The sequence below is a fragment of the Urocitellus parryii genome, chromosome 9, assembly GCF_045843805.1.
Source record: "Urocitellus parryii isolate mUroPar1 chromosome 9, mUroPar1.hap1, whole genome shotgun sequence".
In the NCBI taxonomy this organism is placed as follows: domain Eukaryota; kingdom Metazoa; phylum Chordata; class Mammalia; order Rodentia; family Sciuridae; genus Urocitellus; species Urocitellus parryii.
In genome coordinates, this window is record NC_135539.1 from 106,604,026 (window position 1) to 106,616,050 (window position 12,025).

The 12,025-nt window shown below is 34.2% G+C and overlaps 1 protein-coding gene across 1 annotated transcript in view; it reads right to left on the reverse strand.

Annotated features, from left to right (window-relative positions):
• Ppp2r5a (protein phosphatase 2 regulatory subunit B'alpha) overlaps window positions 1-12,025 on the reverse strand; it is a 66,368-nt gene that overhangs the window by 28,091 nt on the left and 26,252 nt on the right. The window contains exons 2-3 of the mRNA XM_026387417.2: window positions 5,560-5,756; window positions 1,767-1,868 (exon numbers count right to left, since the gene is read on the reverse strand). Of these exons, the coding sequence (XP_026243202.1) occupies window positions 1,767-1,868; window positions 5,560-5,756 (299 nt within the window). The remainder of the gene's footprint in view (window positions 1-1,766; window positions 1,869-5,559; window positions 5,757-12,025) is intronic.

Genomic DNA, 12,025 nt, shown 5'->3' on the forward strand with positions numbered 1-12,025 from the left:
AGTGAAGCAGAAAAACACAAAAACAAAATACATAAAACCTAGAAAAAAAATGGCAGATGTAAATTCTCCCTTATTAGTAATTACATTAAATATAAATAGATGAAACACTCTAATCAAAAGATATTATATAAAATGTTTAAAAAACATGTTTCAACTATATGGTATTTATAAAAGACATGCTTTAAAGAAATACATATGTTGAAAGTAAAAGGATGAAAAATACGTACTATGCAAACAGTAACCAGAAGAGAAATGGAATGGCTATACTAACATAAGACGACATAAAAATTGTTGTTAGAGACAAAGGACATTTTATTATGATAAGGGTAATCTATGAGAATATAACAATTACATATATGCATGTACCTATCAACTAAGTCCCCACAATATCTAAAGTGAAAACAGAAATGCAGAGAGAAATAGATAACTGAACAATAATAGTTGGAGACTTACATATCTCACTTTCAAAGGACATAATAGAGAGATGATCAACAAGGTACCAGAAGACTTGAACCACACCATAAACAAATCAGGCTTATCAGACTTTTACCAAAGATTCCTTCCAATAATGCAACATATAATTATCTCAATGGGCACACATGAGACATTCTCCAGAATAGACTGTATACTAGGCCATAAAATTATTTAAAAGAACTCAAATCATACAAGGAATATTCTCTAAACAATGAAATAAAATCAATAACATAACAAAATTTGGGGAAGTCATAAACAGATAGAAATTAAGCAACCTATTCCTAAATGATTAATGATCAAAAAAGAAAACATATGGGAAACTAGAAAATATTTTTAGGTAAGTGAAAACAAAATACAACATATCAAAACTTATGGGAAACAAACATTCAAACAAGAACGTGTAATAGCTCCAGTCACAATAGCTAAAAGGTGGAAATAAATATCAAACAACTAATAAATAAATAAAAATGTAGTAGTAGCCATACAATGGAATATTATTCAGCCACAAAAATGAGTACATTCCTACAAAAGGAATGAATCTTCAAAATATATAGTAAGTCCACAAAGTACACAGGTTATAATCTCATTTACATAAAATACACAAAACAGGTATAGAGACAGAAAACAAATTAGTAGTTGTGAGAGCCTATGAAGATGGGGGAATGGAGAATGATTGCTAATGATAAAGGGATTTCCTTTTAGGTTGATATAAAGTTTTGGAACTAGATAGTGGTGACGACTGCAGAGCACGGTCAGTATATAAAATGCCACTGAATTATATATTTAAAAAAATTTTTTATACCTTAATTTAATTAATTTATATGTGGTGCTGAGGATAGAACCCAGGGCCTCGTACATGCCAGGCGAGTCATCTACCGCTGAGTCACAACCCCAGCCCTTAAAAATGGTTTATATAGTCAATTTTATGAACTATATTTTATCACAATAAAAAACATTTTGGGGAAAGAAAATAATGTTAAGAAAACATATTTAAAAATTTTAAATAGGGCTGGGGATGTGGCTCAAGCGGTAGTGCGCTCGCCTGGCATGCGTGCGGCCCAGGTTCGATCCTCAGTACCACATACCAACAAAGATGTTGTGTCCGCCGAGAACTAAAAAATAAATATTAAAAATTCTCTCTCTCTCTCTCTCTCTCTCTCTCTCTCTCTCCTCTCTCACTCTCTCTTTAAAAAAAAAATTTTAAATAGACACTCAGAATCTAAAAGAGAGAGCCATGATTTCAGCAGAATATCAAAATATTAAAATTATCAAGACATAATCATGTTCCATACTTGTATGTGAGGCCAAGAGGCCTCAAGTGTGGGTTCATCCTCTTCTGGATCAAAATCTGGATTATCACTTGGAGGAAGAGTACGGAAGATATTAGCACTGATCTGCAAAGAAAAATACATTTAGATTTATGTTCTTATTACATAATTGAATTCAACAATGCAATATGGAATACTTTTTAAGACCCTTGATTTAAGAAAAAAGTTGTGACTATAAATTTATTTCAAAAATCTATAAATTTCAAGATATGAAGGAGGCAGGTGTTTTTCTCTTTTCTCTGCCCAATATCTGACTTCCTGAAGCTACTGAAGATTATGGATTACTTCTAGATTCCTCTTCCTTAAATATCACTTCTTTCCAAGTTTTGCTTAAAAAGAAAGGGGAGAGTAGGGCAAAATTACTAATCTTACCTATCTCTAACTTGATTCCTTAAATCTTTCCACCATTCCTTGCATATTCTAATACAGTCATATTCAATACTTACAACATGTAAACAAGTTCAATAAAACATCTCTATTCTTATATGTACATGCCACACTAAAGGACAGGTAAAAGGGCTTCATGATTATTATAGACATCATAGCTTATAACAACTCATCATTTAATTCATTGTATTTCCTCTACTCTGAGACTTTTTAAAAACATATGATCTGAAATCAGGATTTGCTTTGAGATTCTTCATTTTAGATTCAGTGAAACATAGTATTTACAATTTCATCTTTTGCTTCCTCTATCTCCATACCAACATATTCTTTTTCTCCAGTGAAGGACAGACCATGGTTCCAATCCCTAGTTCTTTTAAGAATGATGACGGACTGACAGGACTGACAAACCAAATAGTTTAGTAAACATTTAAGGACAATTATGGGGTTGGTCATTTGAGATAAACTATCTAGGGGATAGAGGATAAGATAAGCAGCGTTTGATTTATGCAAGCAAGTTTCCAACTATTCTTCTTTTTTTAATGAAGTGGCATCCATGGTAGAGTAATACTTCTAATAGTATTACTCTAAGACTTAACTAATAACTAAAATGAACCAATTTAAAAAAAGACTTAACTACATCTCATATTTGTCAGTAGTAAAAGTTAACCTTGCAGCCACCAATAAAAGTATCTGTACATAACAAATATTCAGAAGAGTTTTAAAGGACTAAGTGAGAAAAATGGCTCAACTCTTACCTAGAAATTAAGTACCCAGAAGTTAAACAACAACACGCACACACCTTTGCACTTTGGCAAAGAAATTAAATCCCAGAGTACATGTAGCAAATTACAGAATAGTCTGCAAAATTTTCAAAATTCCTGAATACAAACCTTTTGAAATCAATAATATTAAGAAATGATGGTTTTTTTTTTTTTTTTTGGTTGTTGTTTTTGGTACTGGGGATTTAACCCAGGGGATTGCAATGAGCTACATCCACAGCCCATTTTATTTTTATTTTGAGACAATGTCTTGCCAAATTGCTCAGGGTCTTGAACTTGTAATCCTCTTGCTTCGGCCTTCAGAGTTGCTGGAATTATGGGTGTGAGCCATCACGCCTGGATTTTTTTTTTTTTTTTTTTGATACCAGGGATTGAATCCAAGGGTGCTTAACCACTGAGCCATGTCCCCAACCTTTTTTATTATTTATTTTGAGACAGGGTCTTACCAGGTTGCTTAGGGCCTTGCTAATTTGCTGAGGCTGGCTTTAAACCTGCTACCTCCTGCCTCAGCCTCACAAATTACTGGGATTATAGGCCTGTGCCACCATGCCTAGCAAGAAATGAAGCTTTTTATCCTTGGAATTTTTAAATGATAAAACAAAAATCAAAATAGGAACTCCATTAATATTTAATGTTTACATCCTCAAACTGTTGCTCCCTTTTTACTGTCTGCCCAAGTTTAGGAAACCACTTTCATTTTGATTAACATTCTCTCTATAGCTAATCTTTATAGGTCATACTTGCTATTAACTTTTTAAAAAATGTGTTCTTTTTAGATATACATGACAGTAGAATGTATTTTGACATATTATATAAACATGGAGTATAACTTATTCTAATTAGGATCCCATTCTTGTGGTTGAACATGATGTGGAATTACACTTGTCATGTATTCATATATGAACACAGGAAAATTATGCCAGATTCATTCTATTTTTCCTATTCCCATGCCCCCTTTCCTTCATTCCCCTTCCTCTAATCCAATGAACTTCTACTCTCCCCTCCCCCACCTTTATTGTGTGTTAGCATCCACATATCATAAAGAACATTTGGCCTTTGGTTTTTGAAACTGGATTATTTCTCTTAGCATGATAGTCTCTAGTTCCATCCATTAACTGGCAAATACCATAATTTCATTCCTCTTTATGGCTGAGTAATATTTCACTGTGTGTATATATATACACCACATTTTCTTTATACATTCATCTGCTGAAGAGCACTTAGGCTGGTACTTGCCATTAAATTTTATACCATGGTATAAATTTAAATTGTGTACTTGGCAAATCTCTACTCCAGCTGAATTTTTTGTGTTTTATTAGAATATAATGAAATATGAAAAATCACAAATCCCATGCAAATTTCTGTTTGGCAGATGAGGTTGAATTACCAATAAATAGTATCCTGAACACCATTACTTTAATGAAGGGGGTAATTTTCAGATCACATCAGACATTCTAAATATTTACTTGTATAGGCTGAGAATTCCTTATCCACAATGCCTAAGAGGTGTTTTGAATTCTGGATTATTTTGGATTTTGGAATACTTATATATACATAATGACATATCTTGGGGATGGAATCCAGGTCTAAACACAAAACTCATTTAGGTCTTATAAACATAGCCTGAAAGTAATTTTATATAATATTTCTAGTGCACCTGTGTTTTGACTTCAACTCATCAGTGAAGTCAGGTATGAAAATTTCCACTGTTGATTCATGTTAGTGCTCAAAAAGTATTGTATATCTTATTTTGGATTAAGGATGCTCAATAAGAAGCATTACTTAACTTCTCAAAGGACCCAAGTTTTAAAGTGTTATAGTCTACAAACACATTAAAATGTCCTAAATATCATTTCTTTTAAACCAAACTCCCTTACCCTTTGCTTAAATATTTTATTCCCCAAAGTTTTTCATTGGTCTTCTCCTTCCCCTTTACAAGTTCTTTCTCAGTGACTACTCACACCCCCCATGACATCATCTATTATCAATTTATATGTACAATCTTGAGCCTACATTTTTTTTTCCTAAGCTTAAGACTGTACTATCCAAAACAGTAGCCACCAATAATTGTGGCTGCTGAGAGCCAAAGCCAAGTAGGAATGACACATGGAATTTTTGGTTGAAAGGTGACACCAGCAAGCCATTGAGATGATAAGGATTATGTTAAGATGTGCATTCAATTGGAGATTAGACCCCTGCTGTCTGCCTTGGCCTGCTAGTTCCCATTGGTTGGGGAAGTGCGGTAGGAGGGAATTCCTGAGGAGGGATTTCCTGTTGGTGTAGTATGTCCCGGGAGAGGGCCGCATGCGTGGCATTTGCGGGAGTTTTGGAAATAAAGTTTGTTCCTGCTTGAGTGGCTCGTGATTTTGTGCCCAGCCAGACTGCGGCATGTGGCTACTAAATTCCCTAACTCCTAAGCAATGATAGCATCTGGTAAATGGATAATCTTTCAAATGGACTAGTTTATAAAACATTCTTTTGGATGTATTAATTGCATACATTTATTAAAAATCAGTCTCTAATTCATAATTATACCTCAGATCTTACTTTGAATTTATATCAATCTGAGGAACATAAGTCTAGAGGCTTACCATTTTTACTATATCAGAATACGCTGATTCAACAATTACACCACGATTAGTTGAAACATACTCAACCAGTTCATTCAGTGTTGCTCTTTTAATTTCTTTGCTCTTCAAGTCTGAAACAGAGTCCATGAAATCAAACAGTATACAACACTGCTGTAACTTCTGACAGAATAGCTCTTGTTGTTCATTTGAAGTGGCATCTATAAATAAAAATAAAGAAAAACTTAGAAATAACTTAAAAGTTACCTTATATAGTTATTAATTTTGTACAAGTTACTTTCTTACATATTTAAAACCCTTCCCAGAAAGCTAGTGATGAATTCACCCACCTCATATTATGATTTAGGGACTTATTCTGAACTTCTCTCATTGTCCATAATCATTATTAATTCTGTTTAACATATCTGGAATCTTTTTCTTATTGCTCCCACTATCACTTTAGACCTTTGTCATACTTCATCTAGACCACAAATGACATCCTAATTGTTCTCTTACATGGTCTCATAAACACTATCACTCCTGATTTATCTTCCAAACTACTTTGAAAAGCTAAAATCTTGCTAAAATGAGAATCAATATGCTCATACTCAATAATTTTCAGTGATCCCAAATAATAACAACCTGCTCATTCTCTGCAAAACTAGTTGTATTTTAAATAATAATTATTTTCTTAAATCCTTTAGAGTTATTACCCTTGAAGCAAAATGGTTATATGTATTTAATTCCAATTAATAACCTGATATTTTCCAAAACTGATAACCAGTTGCTTTTAATAAATAAACAGATGTCTGTTCAACATTGATACTTGCTCCCCAATTGTGCTAAACTTACAGATTGTATATGTATATGTATCTTTCTTTCTATCTATATACACACTGTAGAAAATGGTGACTAATTAGGCTGGTAGAATTATTCTCAAACTCTATAAGAAATCACCATAGGTCTCTCAGTTGCTTGATATCTCTACTTTCAAAGATACCCTTAAACAGTATATAAGCTTTATTATAACAGATAATATACCCGTGTTACATCTTTTATAATTAAAACAATGAAATTCCAGTGTAACGAATAATTTGAATATTTTTCCCTGATGCTTAAAGTAATACACAATATTGTGCTTCAATATGGCCAACTCTTATTCTCTCCTTTCTCTCACTCCTACCTCCTTGGCATGAAAACAGTTCTCTTACTATTTTCTAAAGGCAAGGTCTTTGTTCAAAATCTTTATTCTATATAACTTTTTTTTTTTTTTTTTTTTTTGCAGTACCCAGGAGTGCTCTACCACTCCAGCCCTTTTTATTTTTTGAGACAGGATCTCACTTAGTTGCCCAAGCTGGCCTTGATCCCTCTGTTTTGGCCTCCAGAGTTACCAGGATTACAGTTGTGTGCCTCCAGGCCTTCTATCTGAAATATTTCACCAGACTTCCTTCCCTGTCTTTCCAAATTCTATACATTCTTTAAGAATAAACTTAGATCCCACATTTTCCACAAAATTTCCCTTGGGTAGGTCAGGATACAATGATGTCTCCTTTCACTGAACATTTATAGTAGTACTCACAACAACAATTTATATAGTTGACTGTGTATTATCTTTAGGTCTATATTCAATATTTCCTTTATCAACCCCCAAAAGATATCAGGCTTCTTAAGGACAAGAATCATTCATTGAGTAGGGTTTCCCTTATCTAGTAAAAAGTATTTAATAAGTCCACAAACCTTTTATGCCTGAAAAGACTCTGAATTTGAACAATAAAGATTATGCACTTGGGGCTGAGGTTATGGCTAAGCGGTAGAGCATTCACCTAGCACGTGTGAGGCCCTGGGTTTGATCCTCAGCACCACATAAAAATAAAGGCATTGTGTTGTGTCCATCTATACCTAAAAAATAAATAAATAAATGTTTTTTTTTAAAAAAATGAATATACTCTTGGGGCTGGGTTGTGGCTCAGTGGTAGAGCATTCACCTAGCACATGTGAGGCCCTGGGTTTGATCCTCAGCACCACATAAAAATAAAGGCATTGTGTTGTGTCCATCTATACCTAAAAAATAAATAAATAAATGTTTTTTTTTTTTTAAATGAATATACTCTTGGGGCTGGGTTGTGGCTCAGTGGTAGAGCATTCACCTAGCACGTGTGAGGCCCTGGGTTTGATCCTCAGTACCACATAAAAATAAAAGAAATAAAATAAAGGTATTGTGTCCAACTACTACTGAAAAATAATAAAATATTTTTTAAAAGATTATGCTTACAACTTCTCTATTATAAGCATTCTTACAAATAAAGTCTGTCATACACTCAATATTATTTCTGTCTGGCAATGTCTTATAGTAATGTCACATATTGTTTTTTTCCTTGGCTATTTTTTCTCTGTTTACTTAATTTTATCCATTCATCTGTTGATGGTCACCTAGGCTGGTTCCATTGTTTGGCTCTTGTATATTGTGCTGTGGGAAACAGTATGCATGTGTCACTAATGACAACTTTAATTCTTCAGGATAAATACTCAGGGGTGGAATAGCTAAGTGCTACGGTGATTCCATGCCTAGTCTTTTGAGAAACCTCCATACTGATTTCCATAGTGGTTGTACTAATTTACTATCCCTCCAACAGTGTAAAAGTGTTCCTTTTTCTCCACATCCTCTCCAGCATTTATTATTTTTGTATTCTTGATGACTGTCCTTGGCTATTTTCATTGAACTGATGTTAATTATCCATTCTCAATATGGATAACTCCATTCAGACTCACATGCTTCCTCACCTGGAATTCTCCCTCCAATATTAACTATATTGTCTACCAGAACTTTACTTCTAGTCTTAAAAATAAAAACACCTCTAGAAACATGCAAGTTCAAAACATCTTATAGGACAACACCATACAGCAACTAGAATTGTGGATGCTGACAGAGTAATTGCTTCACATCATACCCTGAGTACTACAGCACAGTCAAAAACCTGTGAGAAGGAGGTATGCACTCAACAGAAAGCGTATTTCGGATTTTGATCTTTCCCTGGGATAGAGATACATGGTATGATACCCTTTCACAATGCTGGACATCAGTAGCAGCAAGTCATAGCTCATAGTCATGTGATCACAAGTGTAAACAACCAATACTCTATAATGTACTGTGTTGCTAACATATGATACTCATATGTATTAAATGATTTTTTTTGTACCAGGGATTGTACCTAGGGTACTTAACCATTGAGCTACATCCCTAGCCCTTTTTTAATATTTTATTTAGAGACAGGGTCTTGCTGAGTTGCTTGGGGCTTCACTAAGGTGCTGAGACTGGCTTTGAACTCATAATCCTCCTCCTCAGCCTACCAAGCGGCTGGGATTACAGGTGTGTGCTACCACGCCCAGCTATTAAATGCATTTATGACAGTGTTATTTTTGACTTAGAATGATTTTATTGAGTGTTATCCTGTGATAAGTTGCAGAGCATCTGTATTTGTTTAGTCACACTGAATTTAATTATCAATAAATTGCTGAGGCTGGCCTTAAATTTGTGATCCTCCTGCCTCAGCCTCTTGAGTTGTTGGGATTAAGGTGTGTGCCACTGTGCCTGTTTTAATAGTCTTGCACTGATGACATGCATCTATTTCAAACAAATATTAATTTCTTCCAAAATATGTAAATGAATCTTGAACAAACAGGGAGAGAGCATTTAAGATCCTATTAATTCCATTTAAATCAAGAAAAAACCCTATCCTACGTGTAAACTTGTAAGTATATACTTTGATCTCCCAAAGTATATATCACAGAGCAATTCAGACCCCAACTATTGTAAGTGCAAAAATATTCAACAATTTCAAATGCATTAAGTTTTTATGTTAACTCAAGGAAACATGACCACAATTTTAAGAATATTATGTAATAATTGATCTCCATCACCACATAAGAATATTATGCAATAACCTATGATATCAATTTGTATTTATATCTTCAATAACAACACCAGAGCTAAGTATTTACTAAAAGCACTCTACTAGAAAATGTAACTAAATCCTCAATTTAAAAAAAAAGGGTCTCAAAAAAAAAAAAAAGGTCTCTGCATGAATATTATAAAAGATACAAGACAAACTGCACAATCAAGGAATTATCTAAACAAGAAAAACAGATGTGCCTTCCTTTTGCAAAATACATAATTAATTTAAACTTGCCTGGAAGATGATTTTCAAAATTCATCTTAGCTGTTTTCTATTATACTGTGATCCCACTAATGAATTCTCAACATTGTAAAAAATCCCTGCATAGTGTCAAGTAGAGAGGGAATCAGACAACTCCAAGGAAGTATTTCATCTTTGAAGAATTATTAATACACGTTTTAGAACTTTCCAAAGTCCTGACAGGTTGTTCCTAAATTCTTACGAAGTCTTTTTTCCCTCTTTTTTTTTTCTCCCAACATCCAACTTGAAGATGTATCTGGCTTACATTTTATGAAACAGTACTCTAGTGTACTGTTTTTCAAAGTGTGGGTTGTAACCAATTGGGGTAGTAGGATCACTTCACTTGGTTGTATCTAGAACTGACAACAACAATAACCAGGAAAACAGGCTAAAGTGGGAGGACTGCAAGTTTGAGGCCAGCCTCAGCAACTTAGTGAGGCCCTAGGCAACATAGTGGGATCCTGTATCCAAATAGAAAATAAAAAGGGCTGAAGATGAGTGCCCCTGGGTTCAATCTCTGGTACAAAACAAAAACAACAATAAAACAAACAAAAAAGCCAGAGTGGAAAAAAACAACAACAACAAAACAAAAACAGAGTGTATTGCATGTAAGTGTAAGAATTCATTTGATGCTAAGTGAAGCTAGTCAATCTTTAAAAAACAAATACCAAATGACTCCTCTGATATAAGGGGAGGAAACAAGGACAGGGTAGGGACGAAGAGCTTGAGACGAAGATTTTCATTAACAGGGTTGAGAGGTGGGAGGGAAAGGAAACGAGAAGGGGAATCGCATGGAAATGGAAGGCGATCCTCAGGGTTATACAAAATGACATATAAGAGGAAAGGAGGGGTAAGACAAGATAATTCAAATGGAAGAAGTGATTTACAGTAGAAGGGGTAGAGAGAGAAAAGGGGAGGGGAGGGGAGGGGAGGGGGTATAGTAGAGAATAATATAGACAGCAGAATACATCAGACACTAGAAAGGCAATATGTCAATCAATGGAAGGGTAACTGATGTGATGCAGCAATCTGTATACGGGATAAAATTGGGAGTTCATAACTCATTTGAATCAAACTGTGAAATATGATGTATGAGGAACTATGTAATGTTTTGAACGACCAACAATAAAAAAAAAAAAAAAAAAAGAATTCATTTGAACTGTAAAAGGATACTCAGATGTCAAGTAAGTAAAATACAATTTCATATTGTATTTTGCAGTTTTTTTTAAAAACCACTGTTCCATAATATGTGAAATTAAGATCAAAGCCTGGAGTACAGTGGTGGCAGAGCACTTGCCTAGCATGTGTAAGACTCTAAGTTGGATCAATAGCACCACAAAAATAAACAAAACTAAAAACTAAAAAATCTCATCCTATGTAGCATACGTAAAATCATAAAGCAAATTTGTAACAAAGCTAGGATTCAAACCACCTAGACTGCACACGTTCATTTAAAAGCTGTATTCTAAATCCTCACCCACTTAAGAGATTCACATGCACACTAATTAAAAGTGTCCATTTTGTTTACCTCTTATCCCTCCCTCTAGAATGTTAGTAGATATGGGGAGAGGGGGAGAGATGAACCTACAATAACAGAACAGAAAAGGCCTTACGCAAGAGACTTTAACAAATTTTTTGAAAACTCAAAGTCAGAAACTGATAAAACCATGACAAAGGAAATCACATGCTAGAATAACAGAGGACTACAGATGAGGGTCCTACAGGACTCCAGTAGTTCAAGACTAAGAAATATCTAGTTGAATAGAGGAAGGGACTGAGACATGAGCTGAAATGGAGGATTAAATAAAAAGTCTGGGCTGGGATGTAACTCAGTAGTAAAAATACATGCTTTAGCACACACAAGACCCTGGGCTTGATCCCCAATACCACAAAAACTTAATTAATAAGTACATTTAAAACAGACCCCACTCCAGAAGGGAATCATGCATTCATACTCCTGGAAAAAAAAATTTAAAAGTTCTTCTCCAAAGAAATTGAATAGTCTCAGAGAGTCATGCTTTCTAGCTTTTAACTAGTTCCATGTTCAATTACTCTAAACAAAACCAGAGTCAATAACCACATCTAACTCCTGAAATGATTTTTTTTGTTCACTCATATATATGAAGTGGAAAACAAAGAATCAACAGCCATTCACAGAAAGCCTACAACAAGAAAAGAAAACCAAATAAACAGAAAAAATGACCCAGACAAAAGGATAATCCAGCATATCCCTGAATATTCATATGTCCTAAAGGGAAGGCTAAAAGTTTTTGCATTAAAAAAAAAAAATCCACAGA